This window comes from Orbicella faveolata, unplaced genomic scaffold (genome assembly GCF_042242905.1).
Source record: "Orbicella faveolata isolate gen_17 unplaced genomic scaffold, um_ofav_v1 contig_3, whole genome shotgun sequence".
NCBI lineage: Eukaryota > Metazoa > Cnidaria > Anthozoa > Scleractinia > Merulinidae > Orbicella > Orbicella faveolata.
Window position 1 is genome coordinate 7,224,252 of NW_028301558.1, and position 19,400 is coordinate 7,243,651.

At 39.2% G+C, this 19,400-nt stretch overlaps 2 protein-coding genes across 2 annotated transcripts; both read right to left on the reverse strand.

The window, feature by feature from the left end:
* Positions 1-397: 397 nt before the first annotated feature.
* Positions 398-19,377, reverse strand: LOC110065334 (ribosome biogenesis protein bop1-like). The gene is made up of 25 exons (XM_089297717.1): positions 19,171-19,377; positions 18,919-19,065; positions 17,703-17,876; positions 16,842-16,952; positions 16,413-16,453; positions 15,382-15,499; positions 15,077-15,178; positions 14,641-14,748; positions 14,482-14,533; positions 14,037-14,089; positions 13,381-13,439; positions 13,022-13,124; positions 11,655-11,735; positions 10,935-11,004; positions 10,139-10,271; positions 8,837-8,934; positions 8,369-8,454; positions 8,015-8,075; positions 7,774-7,823; positions 7,190-7,264; positions 6,703-6,805; positions 6,329-6,413; positions 1,979-2,086; positions 1,752-1,822; positions 398-1,094 (listed from the first exon to the last, which is right to left on the reverse strand). The coding sequence occupies exons 1-25, from the start codon at positions 19,225-19,227 to the stop codon at positions 1,012-1,014; spliced, it is 2,229 nt and encodes a 742-aa protein (XP_089153843.1). The 5' UTR covers positions 19,228-19,377; the 3' UTR covers positions 398-1,011.
* Positions 3,967-6,320, reverse strand: LOC149106208 (uncharacterized). Its single transcript, XM_089297758.1, has one exon. The coding sequence runs from the start codon at positions 5,045-5,047 to the stop codon at positions 4,205-4,207; it is 843 nt and encodes a 280-aa protein (XP_089153884.1). The 5' UTR covers positions 5,048-6,320; the 3' UTR covers positions 3,967-4,204.
* Positions 19,378-19,400: the final 23 nt, after the last annotated feature.

A 19,400-nucleotide genomic window follows, 5' to 3' on the forward strand; every position in this document is an offset into this window, starting at 1 on the left:
TCCATTCGTCACCAGAAATTTCCGGAAATTCAAACCGAAATTTTATCGAATGGAAAGCGCTCTTGATTTTGTTGTTTCCAAAATAAGCAGAGAATCACTAAACGAGCATGCGATGTGTAATCCCACGGGGGCCACTTCAAGCGTTGAGCCTGCGAACTGAAATGACCTTTGTCAGTTATTTTGGCGGCGTGTCACAAACGACGGCAATCTGCGCGCGCAGCTTACTGCAATTGTATTCGGCCAAAGTTGTCGGAGTTTACTGCGATGTGAAACAACGGACGGAAAAGTACGCTACATTTTAGGACTTAAATAATGTTACGAACTTCGAGGACAGTCGAAACCGAGCTGAACACCCTAAATATCGCAACTGGGGAGTCATCGAGAGAAAGGCACATGATTGGCAGGAGTGGAGAAGCTTTATCGCTGAACACCGATTGGCGTACAAGGCAGTAAGTAAGTAATAATGTTATCAGAACCCTCGCAAATCCACCACTCCATGGTTTTTGGAGTACTATTCACATTTTTCAAACAGACAAGAAAAGAAAGGACAACTTTCACTTTGTGTAAATCATTACAATTCACATAGCCACTCTCATTTCTGAAAGTCCAATTTACTACTCACAAAAGTATGCGAGGTGTTTTGTTATTTACATCGTCTGCCATATATTCGGAAGAACAACTTTTGTTCTCGGCAAATCTTTGTGAAAGCACGCAAGCAGTAAAATTGTTATTGTCCAATCAAGTACTCCGAAGATATCACGTGAATCTGTCGCCATCAGGATACGGCATGTTCCTTAGCAACCCTTCCAACGAAAATCGCGGGCTCGGGAAAGTCTCAGTGACTTGTTCTCCGGAATCAAACGCTGCTATGTTAGAGCTCCAGAGTTGCATCTCGCTGACATCGGTTCAATGATCATGACCGCAGGATTACATCGATTGTCGTAAGATCCATCGTTTGGCGATGACCTGAGGCACTCTGTAGTCAGGATGAGATGAAGAGAAAGAGCAGTGTCACGTGTACAGTCTGATCAGGTGATCTACACCTGCAGTGAAGATCCAGGGCTGAGTTGGATGAAACTGACAATCCAGTACACCTGAAACGGACACGAGAAGAGAAATGCAGTGACATGACATGAATCGAAAAAATAAAATGGAATAAAATTACAACTAAAAGTGGTCAGAGATGGTGGCCTTACATTTTCTTGAAGAGTCTATCGATGGCAAAACTACACTTGACAACTACAGGTAATGTAAGAATAAAGGAAGACCCCGCAACTCAACGATGGCCAGAAATAAAAAGACGTTTTTCTTCTATACGAGTAAAACGTAATCTGGGACGAATCCGGCATAAGATACGAAAGGCGAACTGTACACTTTTGTTCACCAGGGAACTCAAAGTTCAGGGCCAGGAGAAACCATTTCTCTTGTACAAAAATGTTCTTCACTGCTTATGGTTTGTGTAGTTTGAGATTACTCAAGCTCAAAATTAAAGGAGAAACAATGTAAACGGAAATCCTCACCGAAAAGTTACAAAACTGAAATCAAAATTCTCGCATATCCTGGGTAAGCTTAATCGGGCTTTGAACAACCTGGCCGTGTTCACCAATGGATTCAAAGTCCAGAACTTTCAGGGAAAACGGATACGCTAGTTTACGACACAGAGAAGTAGCAATCGCTGCCTGTGTTTTAAGGCAAGAACAGTTTCGTCTCATCATGAAGTGAAATACCAAATGGAGTCACAGTTAACCTACCCAGTTCTCCAACCACTTTGTGTCCTTTTAAGACCTTGACGGGAACTATCAGTGGGTTCTGCATCAAGTCACTGGAATAAATGGATGACAAGTTCTTACTAACACGGAAAGTAACAAGTCACTTCTCCAGACACTGGAGGCAAGTACGATTTACAATTATAAGTAAAAGAGCAAGTGGGGAAACATGCACTACCAAGGACTGGGGATGAGTCTATCGTGTAACTTACTTGAAGATCCTTCCATGACATACAATAACCGTCCCGTCATCACTAGCGGACGCAAACAGAGGGTAGTGCCGATGGAACGTTACTTGACGTAAAGCTTTCTTGTGACTCCTGAAAATCATCAATGAAATTAACATCAATGTAACGAGGGCAACTGGATTTCGGCGTAGACATTTCTTAGTTTGAATTACAGAAACGTCAAGGAGGGTCCTTCTTAACTACCAATTGGTCATGAATTTGTTGCTAAGAAAGGTTTCTAACCGTCATATTTTGAGAACCAGACCCCCTAAGTATACCCTTTTTGCACAGGTTTGTTCCACTGAAGAGTCCTGCAAAAGTTTCAGATCACGGCCATATTTGACCAGTCACGGGACAAGAATGGAAGAAAAACCTAAAACTTAACGTTACCGTATACCTTTAGAGGTGTCTCGCGTCCAAGCCATGTAGTGCGTCCGGTTTAAACTGTAGATACCTAAACCCCTATGTCAAATTAAAACTTAGAGCTGGCTGTCAAACTATATCAAAAATTTGAAATAATTTTTACGACCTTTAAATGTGAGCGTCCGAGTCACTTTTTGAAAGCTACAAGTCAAAGTGAATTTTGTTTTTCGCTTATTTACTTTCAACCTCGTTCCCAGGGTCTCTCATCTTACCGCCCCCTGGAGCGTCGCTCGCTCCAGGGGGCGGTAAGATGAGAGACCCTGGGAACGAGGTTGATTTACTTTGTCCCTCAGTTTCCAGACCCAAAGCGCTAAAAAAAGTGTCTGTGATTTGCCATATTCAATTTGAGTGAAAGGTTACGGAACATTTTCGAAAAAGCATAAAAACATTTGGAGAGATCGAAGATAAATCTCTTGAGAAAAAATATATTGAAATAAAATATTCGCAGACAAATTTTTGTTGTTTTTGTGTCAAACTAGCCATTGTCCAAACTTGAGGACATACGAACATTTTCCCTTTGACTTGTAGCTTTCAAAAGGGACCCAACGGATGATTCGGATGCGCACATTTAAAGGTCGAGAAAAATTCGACAATTCATTTTATTTCAAAATTCTTGGAATAGTGTGATAGCCAGCTCTATAAGCTTTAATTAATAGGGATTTAGGTATCTGCAGTTAAAATCGGACGAGCTACATCCCATAGACGCGAGACACCTCTAAAGGTGCTCTAGAGGTATACGGTAATCTAAAAGGCATCTAAATCCGAAAATTTAAATCTGTGTCAATAGATTAAGAATGTCTACGTGCTTAATGTTACGTATGGGTTTTAAGAAACTCGCATTAACATAAAGCTTATGAGGTAATAAACACTCGTATTAACAGACTCAACAACAGCTTTTCTCTTTTACGTGAAAACAGTAATTCCATACGTACGGTTACAAAGAAGGCTAAGTTTTTTCTGATTCATGAGAAAAGTCGGAACTCTTCCTCTTTTTTCCCAAGTATTACATTCTAACGCACGGTTTGAGACTGGCACTAGTTACGCACGCGAAAACATTTTTTTTTTCAAACCAAGCCTTCCCTCATATAAAGTTCACTATCTAGCCCTGCAAAACGCTCCAAAATAGTTTTTCTTTAAGTATCGTCTTCAGCAATCCCTCGACTGACGGCGGTAAAAAAAGGGAAACATCACTTTGTATTTAAAGGAGTACGTCACGACTTGCTCATCTTGAAAAGTTTAGTATAAATTTTTCAAGTTCATCGTTTGCAATCCCTGTCAATCTTCTCCATCCTTAACCATTCTTGCTCTTTTACGGTTTATTATTATCTCTTTGGTGCTTTTCTGTCGTCAGTTAGTAAAATTAGTATTTTTTGATTTCCTTTAGCTTGCGAACAGGCTCCCGGCGAGGACGGAAAAAAAAGTCGCCGAGCGCGGAACGGAAGAAGCGAAGCGATCAGTCACCGAGAGCCTGTTCCAATGCTTGGTTTTCTTCAATTTAAAGGCAATTTTGTACGTGGCCAAAATAACTCAAAATACCGTGACTGAGCTCCTTTAATTTTTTTTTTCTGCGCAGTTAAAGAGAGACACCACTCCATGGTTGCTTGGGACATTTTAATTATACTAGGCCATGTAATGAACAAACGTTACAAAAGTCAGCGTTCCGTGTTCTTCACTGTCACTTAGTTAAATGTAATAAGTTTAAGAGCTACCAGTGCTTTATGTATTTAACCAAATTCTCTTCAGACTTGTTATAATATTTTCCAGGCTTTCAAATAGCACTTTTAAACGTTACACTTTGAACGTTATGTGCGGGCAGGATATATAAGGTGCTGTACCTTCCCCTTTCAGGTACGCTATAAACGCGGGCTCTGTATACGACACATCTACACTGTTATGCCCGTAAATATCATTGAACGCAGTCCATTCGCGCTGAACGTGAGCGCAAAACTTCTCCACCACACGTACCAGTGCATTAACTACAGCAAAAGCTAATAAGATGCCAAGAAAGCCAAGGTAATTAGTAATTTTCCCAGCTCCAATTTGGCTGTTGACTGAGTCGTGTGTAGCTGAATCTTGAGTATAATTCTCGTGGCAGTCATGACTCTGGTGTTCACCAGCAAAATTTCTTTTGCCAGAAGACTCTCGGCGAGGAGGTTCTGTTGCACCTGGAGAAACTTTCTCTGTGCTGTTAAAACTTCTCTTTCTGCGGTAAACCAGTTCCTCAACTGGTGGAGGCTTCATCCGCAAATCTGTTTTACTTCTAACCACGCTCCTTTGCTGAAAAGATGGTGCGAGTTTCTTGACTTTGCGGGCTTTTTTGTTGTTCTTCTCTCGAGTTATTTTCATAAGATGATGACTTTCCGTTGCTGTTTGCTGACAACGTACATTTGGGTCTGGGATCTCGCCTTTTATGTACGCTATAAATGCGGGATCTGTATGCTGCTCGACCGCCGCGCTGTCTCCTTGAATATCACTAAACTCCTGAAACTCACTTTCAACGTATGTGCAAATCTTCTGCGCCCAGAATGTCGCCGTCTTCGCCAAGACATTTGTTACACGAGGAATACAGGGACAACTGACAATGGAGAAATTACGCAGAACAGACCCTTCGCTTTTCATCTCTGACTCCATTATTCTCGGATTATATGAACAAATATATCCTTTTAGTTTGTCTGTGACGTTTCATCTTTCTTCTGTTCCGTCATTTACCGACAGCTTGCGCTCGCGTACATGCACGCGCAACTTGGCGCGCGCTCCGTCGTAACCGTGCAAATGTACCGGGACGTTTTTTGCCTCTTTCGGGCCTTTTCAGAAATCACGACTCTCTGCTTAAAAAACGAGAAACATGATTTACTGATAAGAAAGTCATGCACGTTTTTATGATCGAGGCGGCAGCGCAGACAACTGAAGGACAACAGGTTTCTCCCGAGCTAACTGGGGAGGTGGTTCGTTAAACCTCTGATCTGCAGCAGGGCAGAAGATTTCTAACATCTCTGAATTTTTTCTCTTTTTCTTTTTGGAATCTAGGCCGTTGTTCACGCGAGTCGCGAACTTTATCATTAGTTGAGAAAGTTTCCGGTTTAAAGCCATGTTATTTTCAAACGAATCGAAGAAACGATAGGAAAAACAGTTAATGGAGGGTATACAGTTTCGAACTGACAACCTTTCTCCCAGGCAAAGTACTGCAAGTCGCTTCAGGCGTCATGTTACGGAAACCAGTAAAAGCTGAGGTTGTACATGAGTAGGGGTACATTTTTGTTCGAGCGCACTCTTTATCTTTTACGTGATTATATTTCACAGGATTGATTTAAGTCACACAAATAAGTACTACAGGGATGGAGGTCTACTAATGAAGTTGTTCTCTAAAATGACAGTAGATTGACAGATATAACCCCAGTATTTTTTCGGGAGTGGGTCAAAAGTACTCCGTCACCCATTTACACTTCTTGGTAAAGAGAAAGAGAGACTGCGATTCAAAAGAGGTCTCAGTGCGCAAACACAAAGCTCATTGACCGCAGTCAGAATACTCGATCCACCACTGGATCTCCGAGCCTCCCCATTCCATGACATATTAGCCACGCCCAATCTGAGTCTATGCGCGCCAAACTGTTTTGCTCGACTAAAAAGGAGCTACAGCACGGTTTTCGCACCTTGTAAACTTGAACCTAAATTATTCAAGTTCGTCGTTTGTAATCCGTGTTCATCTTGTCCATCCTTAACTATTCCTGTTCCTTTATAGTTTATTATTATCTCTTTGGTGTTTTACCATCTTAGCAAACTATTATTTTCAGGTTTCCTTCAATTTAAAGGTAATTTTGTACGTGGGGCCAAAATAACTCAAACTACGTGACTGAGCTCCTTTAATCGCACAGACCACGGGCTTCACGAAGTCAAATCCGCTTGATCACTTACCTTAGTGTCTTGTAAGGCTTGGTCGATAAGTCCATATCAAACCAGCATAATCGACGATCATAGCTTCCCACAATCAAATTGTCACCTGAGAGAAGTATGTAAAATATGTTTATATTGTGCAAGACTTGAGCCTCAACTTCCACTGATGAGCAAGTACAAACGAACTTATTTACATTGTAGCGGTACCTAATTTATAGTGATATGTATCTCAACACAGGGAAAACTGAAAACCCCCACAAAGTTTGCCTTTTTTTCCCTAAAAGAAAAACTTCCATTCGCTTGTTTTCTACCAAAAACAGTACAGAATGTAGCTGATTAATGTGCAATTTTAAAAATTGTATTTCGTGTTCGGGATGAGAAAGAGTATTATCTACCTTTAGGATGAACAGCCATGCTGGAAATCCACTTCGCGTTTGAAACGAGTTTCTTTGTCAGTTCTTGTTTTGTGAGGTTGTATACTCTAATAAAACGCTGTGTCTAATGAAGAGAAGGAAATTATAGACAGTTAGGAAAAGGAAAGATCTCAAACATCCTTATTTCATTCCAAAGCAGTTGCACATGTTCAAGAAAAGCATAAAGTTGTCTGGTTTAAGTTGTCCCACATTCTCAAACAGCACTCCAACAAGAGAGGATCAAGGTAATCTTGGAGCTTTCTAGTCCAAAGCAGTACAACGCCCCTTTAAGTGGGCGTTATTGGTCACATAACAGATGTACAAATAGCCTGACTTTCTCAAAAACGTAAAGCTTTCATTGCCTTGTATGTTTTGTATTCGCTTTCCTTGTGTGTTTAGGAGTTTTCGGAATACAAAATACGTGTAAATTGAAACGTTCGTTTATGCCACTGAGTTCTTTACTACTTACAGCAACGAATAGAAATGGTCTCGTTGGGTGGAACAACACACGTTGGATCAGGCCTTTGGCTTTCTTGAAAGGACACTGAGAAACGGAGAGCACATCATTTGGTCAATATGACCTGTGACACTGACACATTCTGAAAACATTGTTAGAGGCAAGAACCACTCTTACAGTTCTACGGAAATCTTCAATCTATTCTGTTGTGTACAAGAACTTGCACATGGGGAATTATGGTAACCACTTTGTCAGAATGACCTAAATGATTTGTTTGCAAGTCATTCTACAGGTTAGCCGCTTTAACCTGCATTAAGTACTACTGCAAGAAAGTAAGGCTGTAACAGCAGTCTATATAAAGGCTATCTTGACAAAAAGTTACAGTTGCTGGGTACGATTCCAAACTACAATTTATTTCAAGTAGAGTCTACTGTCTTGTATGCGGATGAAGGAGCTGTTAATGTCCATTCATTGGTTTTACTTGTCATAAAAGTCGCAGAATTATGTACAGCACTGCAACGGTCTTAATTTATCGTCAGTTAATTAATGATATTAATATTTCGGACCCAGAAAAGTAACGGACTGTAAAAAGGTACCTGACTTCGACGTTTTGTCATCTGATGGATAAAAACGGATTTGTTCCCACCTACGAGGAAATCAATAGCAGAAACGTGTTGTCCAGTGTTATACAGAAAGGTGTTCGTTATATTTTGTGCGTATCAAGATATTCAGCTTTTCAAAACGTTTTAACTACATTGCAAAACCAGTTCTGTCCACCAAAAGAAATAATTTTGTTACAATCTAAGGGCTTATTTGATAAACAACGCAATGTCTTACCTTGAGGAACAACCGAAGCAAAATAGTCTCCTTTCCCATGCCAAGTTACCTGCGATATGGCCTATTGAAAAGCAAAACCTACGTTTTAACCCATTGTTTAAAGCAGTTTGCAAAGCTGTTTACACAAAGCAGTGCCAGAGTGCAGCCAGCCGGGTAAGAGGAAGAGCTGAGAAGCGCCGGAAAAGTTGCAATATGCCAAGTCACGACGGTTAATTTTTTTTTGCACCTGATTGGTTGAGAAGTGATCGTCTTAGTTCTGATTGGTTAGAACAGACTGCATACGATATCCCAGCCAATCAAAGACACGCAGTACCAAACCTGGAATAGTAAATCATTCTTACTATTGTTATGTACCTTGTTGTGTTTTATAACTAAACGTTCTCCATTCTTGTAATCCTCTTCATTAGCAACTGACCATTGTACACCTGACTCTTTCATGGCTGTACAAACGAGTGAAAAGTAAAAAGGTAGACAGACGGGATTTAGTACAAGACTCGGCGACATACATGTGGAATATGTTTCTCTAACTCATTTAATAATTCATCAAGTTTAAATAAAGGAAATCTTGATCGTGACAGTGTTTGGACATCTGATCTTAAGTAGCATAGATTTTTACGAATTTATTTCTTTGTTTTCTCCTTAGTTTTAGTTTTGATAGAGAAGATATATCAAACACTTTAGACAGTTTTTGACCATATTTCCAAAAACCTCAAAGTTTATCAAAAATAATCCACTACATGTCGTATTTTCAACTCTCTTCTCGGTGTTTGGTCAAACACGGTCTTTCGTGTTTGATAAATTATACTATAACTATCATTCTACCTTCTCCTTGAGGAGTGTGTGATTCAATAAGTTCGTCAGTGGCAGCACACAACAGTTTGTCATCAAGAGAATGATTCACGATTACAGCTTTGTGTTCTCTGTCGAGGAAAAAAGCACTGTTTACAAACTGATGACATAGCCAAGGAAACATACGTAAGGACAGGACTGGGTAAATGTAATCGAAGCAAATTTAGACATCAATGAAGCTAAGTCTAACTCTGAGAAACGTCACCGAATAGGAAGATAGAAAAGGCTTCCATACGCTCCGGGCGTTTCCCTCGGGCCTGTATTCATCACAGACGTACGGGCACCTTCGTACTTGGGGCGCGCGGTGACCTCCTTACCCGAAATACACAATGCCGGAATGGGTTAGTGATAAAGTCGGGATACAAATGCCCCCAAATCGCAGTAAGAACAAAAACGTTCACAATTCTCACGTCTAATGAAACTCTTACAATTCCAAAAATAGTTATTTTGAAACCTCGCATACTCTATGACCTCGACCGACAGCCTACTCGATCTATTAAAATCAGGAACTTATAAACAAAACGTCATTTCTTCCCCGAACGGAAACTTCAGGAAAAAATATAAATTTAAAACAGCTCTTTGTGGAGTCATTCAAAACGGCTCATTTCAGAGCTTGGTATTCGTTCGCTTTGATTCTTTTGTTTTTGTTTAGTTGATGGGAAATTGGGAATGGAAATAATTTCTGTGTCGTGGATTTCCAAGATTTCCATTTAAAACTAACCGACACGTTTTGGCAACGCAAACGTCAGAGAAATTATCCTGCAAGCCTTGAAACATTTTTGAATGTTTTCTCCCAAGTGCTGTTGCCCGAGTCATGAGCTTTTTGCCCGAAAAATTTAATAATTTCCGAAACTGGGGGGCTGCATTCCCCCACGCCACCGCCGACCAGCTCGTACGCCTGTGGTGTTCATGAAGCCCCTCCTAGATCAAAGACGCAATTTCTTTGGAAATACGGCTCATTAAAACGAAATGTACCGCACTGTAGTCTTTCGAAGGAGGCAGCAATGCAAGGCAGGTAACTTTCTAAGGAGGCCATGGGTGGCTAGATTGTCCCCACCGAATCTTTTTGTCGATCTAAGCCAGACAGTTAAATTAAGTAGTAATGATAAATGATTAGAATGAATGGAACTTGCTCCCCCCCAAGTTGATGAAAATCATATCGTGTTGGTCTCAAGAAAGTCCACCTTAGAGAAAGTTCACGGTACATCGCTCCTCTGCCACCTAGGAGAAAGAGAACACATGTAGCTAATATACAAAATCAAGATGAACACTTACACCCCAATAGCCAGAAGTGTCAGGGACGGGTTTGGGTTCCATGCCATGCTGTGCACAGTACCACCACACTGCAAAGTCTTAAGACATCGTCCTGTGCACACCTCCCAGAACTTCACAACTTGATCATCACCTCCTGGTAGTAGAGTGAGAGACAAAAGAGCATGTTATCTTAACGCCACATGCAATAGCATTCTAACAGCTCTACAAAGCATTAAAATGGGTGATTGGAGGGCTGGGTTGTCCATCAGTTCTTCTTTGGAGGAAAGATTGTTCCTTATCACAGCCATTATATGAAGGTAGTCCTCTCTTCTCTCCATTTACCCAAAAAGTGGTTGAAAAGAAGGTACTATCACAAGGTCCAAATCTGAGTATTTAAACCAGCAGTTTTCAATTGAGTGTCGAAAGTAATCTGGCAATTACTTTGGTTTTGGTTTTGGTTTTACTACAGAGCGGTTTTTGATCGAGTGTTGAAAGAAATCAGGCAATTACTTTGGTTTTGGCTGAGTAATCTAATTGGTAAGTAATTGGTTTTGTTCTGGTTTCACGACACTCAGTTGAAAACCTTACAAACAGCTTTGCCTTTGAATGCCAAATCAGGTCTCCTCAGAAGTCGCTTAACTGTTACAACACTGTCTTTCAACAACATTTCTCTGGAGATGAACACAACCATTCTTTTCATCACTTTGCTTAAAATCGTTTTGATTTTTAATGGAACTACATGTACATTGTACACTCGTAATTCTGGTATAAGAATGTGTACAACATGAAGCTGCAGATATTTTATCACACACAGTACCTGATGCTATCCACTGTCCGGATGGATCAACAACGACACACCTTACAACTCCTGTGTGGCCTTTGTACACCTGAAATGTACATGTATGATGCTTTAAAATGATAACACCCACACTTCGGCGGCAAGTTAATAGGAGGAAAATCAGTGTGGAAGTGCACATGTGACAGCTTGTTGCTTATTGAAACTGATAAATTTATCGCGAAATTTCACCCCATATGCCTTCAATGGGGTGCAAGGGTCCAATTTTTGGGCTAACATGAGCGTCTTTACATGCTTCCCAATATTGACATTTCTCAACTCAGGACAGGTTCAGTTTACATGAAGAGTCCCTGACAACAATAGTTGTCTATTTTTTGAAGGCTTCCTTGCATTGAGTTACTGGATACACTGTGGAGCACTTTTATGGTCAATACTCTCATGGACCAGAGCTCTCAACCAATTTTTTTTATTTTTTTTCCCCTTAGCCCCTTGAGATACAAGAGTCCAACACCATTGCTTTCCATCTAATCCTTGCTCCGGTTTCTCAACCAATTAGCACATGTGCAATTCCCTCAGGTATTGAAACTTTTTGAAGTTTAAAAAATAGCCAGTGACATGTTTACTTTGTACATAGTCCTGATAATTGTAACTCGTTTTAGGTGTCCCCAATCAGCAGCAATACTAAATCTCATTGACACGTAAATAAAGTTATAATATTATTACTTAGTCCAATGTACTTACAATGGATTCTGTTGAAGGGAATGGCTGTAAGTCCTTTGGTCTTGGTAATTTAGGTAAGAGATCCTCAGGGTTTACTTGGACCTACAAAAATGGAATATAATACACATAGAGTTTTACATCATTAACTCAGATAACAAAACTAACAATAAAATGTACTGAATTCAACTCTGGCCATTCACACTCTTTTAGCGATCATTCTTAAGATCCATCAAACATTACTAAGTATTGTTGACATCAGTGAGATTGGAAGGCACTCACTGACACTTTAAAAATAACAGTAACTGCTAGCGACAGTTACTACTGGACATCCCACAATTAATTATTAAATCGTGGGATCCTCAGTGGTAACTGTTACAAGCACATTGGACTCTAGATTGATCTTAACTTGAGCAATCCAAGCTCAATCACTGGCTGGAATCCCTGTGTTGTGTTACTGCGTCACTTTACATACTCTCACAGTGCCTCTCACCACCAGTGCACTCAATAACACTCTTAAAATAACAGTTACCACTAGTAACGGTTACTACTGGAGATCCAATAATTTTAATTAATAATTGAAATTAGTTATGGAATATCCAGTGGTAACTGTTATAATGACTCTAGATTGATCGTGATATGGATTGCACCATGGACTGGGCAATCCAAGTTCAATCACTAGCTGGGGTCCCTGTATTGTGCCCCTGAATAACCTTAACATGCTGTCACAGTGCTTTCCATGACCAGGGCCAGGTTGTTTGAAAGCAGTTTAACTAACACTAACCCAGGATTAAAAGTTAATTGAAGTGTTAATTTTACTAGTATAAAAATGTTTTTCACTGCTTATCTTTTGTGTGGTTTGAGTTTATTCAAAGTCAAAACTGAAGGACAGACAATATAGACAGAAACCATCATCGCAAAGTTACAAATTAAGCTGGAATCAAAATTTTCACTAATTCTGGGTTAGCTTAATCAGGCTTTGAACAACCCAGCCCTGGTGCATACATGGGTTTAACTACTAGTCAGATTGAGCTAGCAAATGGTTTTTTCTCCTAGGGCCCGGCAAGTGTTTATCAGTTTATCAGTAAACGCATTTAGGGGCGGTGTATGGACGAGACTCAGTCACTTGTAGTTTGAAACATCCTGCCTCGTATTCCCTGGCTGCCAGCACTCTAGGTAACTACAAACTGTTGCAGCAGCAACCTCTGACAATACTAGGGAAGCTGTGATGAACTAGCATCCCATCCAAGGGTAGCAATAATTATAATAATAATGTACTCCCAATGTCTCGCTTTCTTCCTTTGTGCTACAGGGGAAACAGTGTAAGTTCCAGTGGCATTGCTGACTGGCTCAAGTTCACATTCAAATCTTTACTTAAGTAAAAGTCTCACCCTCATCTTTCTCTGCCTTGAACAGAGGTACAAGTCTAGACATCTTTCAAATCTTTCTTGGATAAATTTGTTGTAAGCTGGAACAAGGCGAAGGCTGGAATATCTAAAGAGTAAGACAAAATTATCAGTTAGTGGCACTCATACTTAATTGATACTTGATTTTGATCAGCTCATAAAAATGGAATAGACTCCTAGATGCAAATATTACACCACATGGAGCAATAAGCTGGTAGAAACTGCGAGATCTTAACTTTTCCTTATATTTTTGATTAAATTGAACATTAATTAAATACATGTATTTAGAAAAAATCCTAACCACTTGACCTTAAGGACACTGTGAAAGAAGACAATCAACTAACTTTTTTGGAAGGAAATTTTGCGGTCTGTCATCAGGGTCCATGGCCTCCCAAGCAGCAATCTGTACAAAATGAAAAAAATAATACATGTATTTATTTAATGAAGAGCTGGAAAACTACTAACAGTACCCTTATAAGTTGTGAACTCAAAGAACATTTAGTTTTTAATTTTTTGGGGCGAACATGTTCAAATGTCTTGGCAAATGTACCACTGAAACGAGAAGAGAATCTTATTGCCAAGTGAAGTGAATGTTGGTGTGCCAATCTTAATTTATTGCAATACTTAACAATGCCACAAACTACATGTATAAAGAAATGACACAGATGCAACAACTACAGCAAAAAACAATAACCATCATTCATTCTTTTTAAATATTGTACACTTGCAAATGGTAACACTTCATGGCTGCACTTGTTGCAAGTTTTCTGGGGATTCAAGTCTTTTTCACTTTTACATGTCGTAATACTATTTCAGTCCCACTAGCTAATAAGCTGAACCTTGTCATTTTGCAGCTCAAAATAGTAATACAATCTGTTTTACCAATCACTATTAGTACAGTACAGTTTCTGAAAGGAGACTTTGGATGTTGATCAATTTATTTCATTTGTTTATTTATTTAATTATTTATTTATTTTTTATTCATTTTTTTTTTACATACCTCTTCTTCAGTTGGTAAGTACTCTGGGGGAGGATTGTAAGACTCTTCATGACCTGAAATAAAATGTGAATAATATTTTTGATACTTACATCAAGGAGCACAAGGGTAGGACCATTTCTAATTTATTTACATTCTTTAGTGCACTCAAACTATCCAATCAGATATCAAGAAAAGCCATTTTTGACTTCTGATTGAATAGTCTGCACACATGAAAGACCGATGGACTGACCGACCCAATCACCGACCGATTGAATGATTGATTGATTGATTGATTGATTGATTGATTGATTGATTGATTGATTGATTGATTGATTGATTGATTCATTGATTCATTGATTCATTGATTCATTGATTCATTGATTCATTGATTCATTTCAAAAAAGTATTTAATAAAAGCCATTGCTTGATAAGCATTTGATAACTAAAATTAAGAATTGACTGATACCTGGAAGCTTCATTTTAGGTGCTGGGATATGCATGTTGTGTCGCGGTTTAGTCTACAAAATGAAAAACAAGAATTCAAAGTAACTTAGTGAAGAGCTCCTTTGCAGCTAATTAAGACATGTAATTAATCAGACAAGTGCAATGTACAAAATGTACAAACCTGGTCATCTTCTTTGTCCCAGATCAGATAATATCTTGGCTTATCAGCCTTGTCATCTTTCTTGGGCTTTATCCAACCATTCCTGATTGCTCTGACAATCTTCATGACCTACAGGTAATAGTATGTATAACACCATGTGAAAGATCGTTCAAAACAAGTCATTATCTCTCTATTTTAAGTTCATACCTGAGAATCTTTTCAGGCTCTATTTTTGTAACTACTCAATTTGCATAATTATGTAACTATCAGTGATGATCTCTGATGCTTTTCTTCAGTTGACACAGGATGGTAGATTGCTACCTCCAGATTGTTGTGACACAAATGCGGGAGGTACACTTGGTGGACTACATGTGGTATTTAATGAAGTGGCTCATACATGTCAGAAACTGGTTTTTAAGCACTTGCAATGGGAACCTCTTTGGCCCATACACCTTACCCTTTTGTGTTCCCATTTGGATGGAATGTGACGTGACTTTGGCTCAGGAGCATTGCTTAATGGGTGCAACATTTTCTCACCGGTGAAAAAATCCACATAGGGCTGGTTATAAGGGAAAAAAAACGAACAAGAATTAGTTGAAAAGTTATCAGTTTTTTGTCTCTTCTAACCATTTTCATCAATGTTTCAGATTATCATAATGGCTATGAGACAAAGAACAATGAGAATCGCTCTTGCCTAACAAATTGTTTGAAAATGAAAAAACCAAAAACACTAACACCACTCCACAACAAATTGCACCAAACCTCATAAGGATCATATCCAGCACTAGGGAACTGAGAATTCTGAAGTCTGTCTATTATATCTAGTTCCTCATTGGTAAGAACAACTTCTTTCATAGTTGCCTTGTCTCGTACTGTTCTCCTGAGAAAGTAGCAGCATGACAAGTATTATCAATGACAGTTTTGACATAAAATTATTAGCATGGGAAGACAAAATAAAATAATATCTATTACTTACTAACAAGCTACTTGCTAAATTGACTTTAGTTGGTTCATGTCAAAACATTCTGTGACATGTGCAATGAGTCAATACAATGCAAAGTTGTGGTACATTTACACAGGTAATGCATGCCTATATGTATTGAAAAATTATGAAATATGATTATTCTATTAACGCCCAAGTCGCTAGTGGAGGGAAGGTGCCTACGAAGCCCGGAGTTTGCAACCGCAGTCACATCCCCAAGGCGCTAGAACACCCGACTGGCCTGCCCAACCCGCAACCAAGCCATGAGCCCCCTGCGCCAAGCCCCCTACAGGCACCCGTCACACTCAAGCCAGATGGCATTGGTGGAAAAAAAAAAAGCTAAAAAGACCGGGGGATAGGGAGGGAACGCCGAGAACCGCTAAACTATAATCCAATCCACAATGCCACACTAACAGAGCGATGAACACACTACGAACACATGGGACGACAACACATGTACTAACCAAAAATACTGCTGGACAGTGTCACCCCCAGGGCTCTTACGACCATATGACTGCTGCAAACGCTACAGAACACACCAAACGCTAAACAAACACTAACAGATGGCCAAGGCACTATCAAACGCCTACAACAAAATGCTACTGACCAGACTAGCTCCTGGTCAAAAACTATGTAAAATTTCATTGAACCATATCAAACGCTACAGAACGCACCAAATGCTAACCAAACGCTCATAGACAGCCAAGACACTAACAACCACCTATAAAAATGCTACTGACCAGACTAGCTCCTAGTCATTAACTATGTTAAATTTCATTTAACTATATTTAATTATTAACCAATTGCTTACCAGTAGTTAGGGTCATCCATTTTTGACAAGAATTCATCCAGCTGAAAACAAGTTAAAGTTAATTCATAAAATGACAATAAGAAAGGGGTGGGGGGGGGGGGGGGGGAGTGGTGGAACAACGCAATTATAAGTGTGACAAAATAAAGGAAATCACTGCTTGACTAACTATGAATTTTGGTGAACATTATGGAAAGTTGACAATCAATACTACCAATAGCCCATTTCCAAGTTGACCTAAACCTCTCTATTAAAGCAAGGCCTGGTGCACAACCATTCATATGAAAAAAAGTTTAATCTACATGTAAATGCAATGAAGTCTCATTTTCATATGAAAGGACAGGCATCTGAAGACTCACTTTGAGAAAGAGGCTTTATAACTACAGGTAACTACAGTCTGTTGATGGCATGTTGTGCACTTTTATTACCAACCTCATCAGCTGTAGCTGGTTTTAGAATTCTTTTCCCATCCAAGTTGTAGCCTATGTGTGGATATTCGTTGTACCACTCTACGGGAATGTTGCCAATGGTGTTTCGTGCATCCTAAGGGAAAATAATGAAAAAAATAAATCAGCAGACTAAAATTGATATATTAATCTCATTTTGCATGTCAGGAAAAATAATTACTAACAGGCATATTCCAAGCATCATAAGATTCAATGTAAAATGTGCCTTATACAATGTAAATTATTCTTCAGCTTGTATATTTTATTATAAAAATTTTATCGAAAACTTTAAATTTCTTGTTGATCCATCTAGCAAATCACTGACAACAACTCTCAGACTTTCTAGAAACACATAAAAAATCCGTCACCAAAGTGTATGTGATTAATACACATGGCTGGCAACATCTCTGAGAGTTCCTAATCATTAATTTGGTAATAACTGTTATTAAAGATAGTTTTTCTTAAAAAAAATCTTTCAACTTATCTGAGCTGGTAACCATTGTCTTTTACACTTCTGATATCACATGCAGATTACAAAGAAAGTCACTTTACAACGTTGTCAACATTTCTTTTTTATTAACACACAACAAAACACTGCTGAAAACTACTTACAATTTAAACTTCTATGTACAAACAGTATATCTTGTACAATGGATATTTTAGTTTTCTCCGACCCGCGCAGTTAATTTACTTTCATCTTGAGTTACTTTCAGTGGACAGAGAAAATTATCTTGAAGTTAACAGGACTACCCATGTATGATATATATTACAAAATCTAACCATGGTTTAGAGTTTATCAAATGGAGAGGAAAAATATGTGTAGCAGGCATTATTGTGTATTAAATACCTCCTCATCAGATGTATTGTCTTCATCAAAGGTCTCAGTAAGTTTCTTTTTAACTATATCTCCCTGCTTATTATTTTTCTCAGGACTATCTTTCTCTGTGTCTGTGTCACCTTCCTTTTCTCCTTCATTCTCAGCATCACTGGGAGACTCGCTGTCACTGTCTCCCTCTTCTCCCTGAAGAGAAAAATGTTAAAATGATTCTTAGGCTGGTTTTCACCTGTGACATATATTATACACATAAGCACAAGTTTCCTGGGGACAGCAGTGGCAAACATGTACAAGTATACCATAAGTACGCTAACTGTTCTTACTATGCAGAAATCACCACAACATGCACTGTAGGTGCAAGGCTGTCAAGCTTTAGAAGAACAAACTTATTATAGGTTGGCTTTTCTCATGCTTCTATTTTTGCAACAGTGATTTCTAATGAGGACAGTATATTTAAAGTAATAATTGTGTTTATTCTCCAATATTATGCTTGGAGTCAATTATAGGCTTGTGTTGCTGCTCAGAGTCCTCACAGCTTGTCCTTTAGATATGATATCAGTGAAGACCAGCCCTTTCTTCAGCATTGCATGACGAGTTCTATCACTTCACATAACATGACTTCTCAAAAGGTATCATTGAAAATAGACTTCATTTCCTCTTAATACAGTCAGGTAACTAAAGGTAAACTGAAGTCTGCACCAAGCGAAGTGGACCATTCCACAGGAGCTAGCGTGGTTTCCAAAGCATTAATCAACTAGGAGTATAGATCTCTACTCCCCTCTGGACAGGATACCACCCCATTCCAGGGTTACCCCCAGGATTAAGTTTACCAGTACCCACTTATACAACTGGGTGAAGATCAGAGAAGCATTGTGAGAGTGAAGTGTCTTGTCCAAGAACACAAAGTGGTGATCGGCCACCCAGGGCTTGAAACCTGGACTGCTCGATACAGACTTCACCACGCTAACCATGAGGTATAGGTCACGAAACCTGCCAGTGACACAGTCAATCCTCCTATAATCAAGGATGGTATGGACCATTTGGCCCTTGGATATCGTGCTTATTAATTAAGTGTTAAATTTGTTCACTCTGCTTACTGGAGGCTTCTTCCGACAGCTACAAACCGTTAACCTTCCGTGCTTATCATAATAAATATTTTAGCTAATAAAGAAATCTACACATCTGCCCTATATAGATTAGCAGGGTGAGTGTAGTTTTGCAACCTTACCGAATCCTGTTCATCTTCTTCATCTTGTGATGTTTCTGATTCACTCTCTAGTCCGGAGTAGTAGCTTTCTTCACTGTCAGATGTGTCTGCGTCCTCTTTTGAACTATCTGGGCGATTTTTATCGAACTGAAACAGATTTTTCTCAGCCTAAAATGAAGACAAAAAATTCACTTTTAACTTTCCTGTACCTTGTATTGGCTGTTCATGATCTTCTGATTTTTACCGCAATACGTTTCATACAATTATACCGACCTTTTTGGAGAACGCCTTCTCGTTTTGAACAGTCTCATCGGAACTTCTTTTAGGCATTGTGTACAGAGGTAGATCTGAAAGGATGAAAAGGACTCTTTCCTCTGGAGTAGCTTTAAACTTCAATCGACAACGAAGAACACGAAAAAAGGCAAAATCACAACAATTCCGCCATGTGCAATTTCAACTTGGTACCATTCCTTCAGCCGAGTATTTGTTTGATAATCCGCTGG

What these genes read in the sequence shown, in the direction of transcription:
- LOC110065334 (XM_089297717.1), bottom strand. Translation starts at nt 19,227, where the DNA reads ATGCCTAAAAGAAGTTCCGATGAGACTGTTCAAAACGAGAAGGCGTTC. An exon ending in CCAAATGGGAACACAAAAGG is followed by an intron (nt 14,749 to 15,076) that starts GTAAGGTGTATG and finishes TATTACCTGTAG; the next exon opens with GTCATGAAGATTGTCAGAGC. An exon ending in TGTCATGGAAGGATCTTCAA is followed by an intron (nt 1,823 to 1,978) that starts GTAAGTTACACG and finishes CATTTATTCCAG; the next exon opens with TGACTTGATGCAGAACCCAC.
- LOC149106208 (XM_089297758.1), bottom strand. Translation starts at nt 5,047, where the DNA reads ATGGAGTCAGAGATGAAAAGCGAAGGGTCTGTTCTGCGTAATTTCTCC.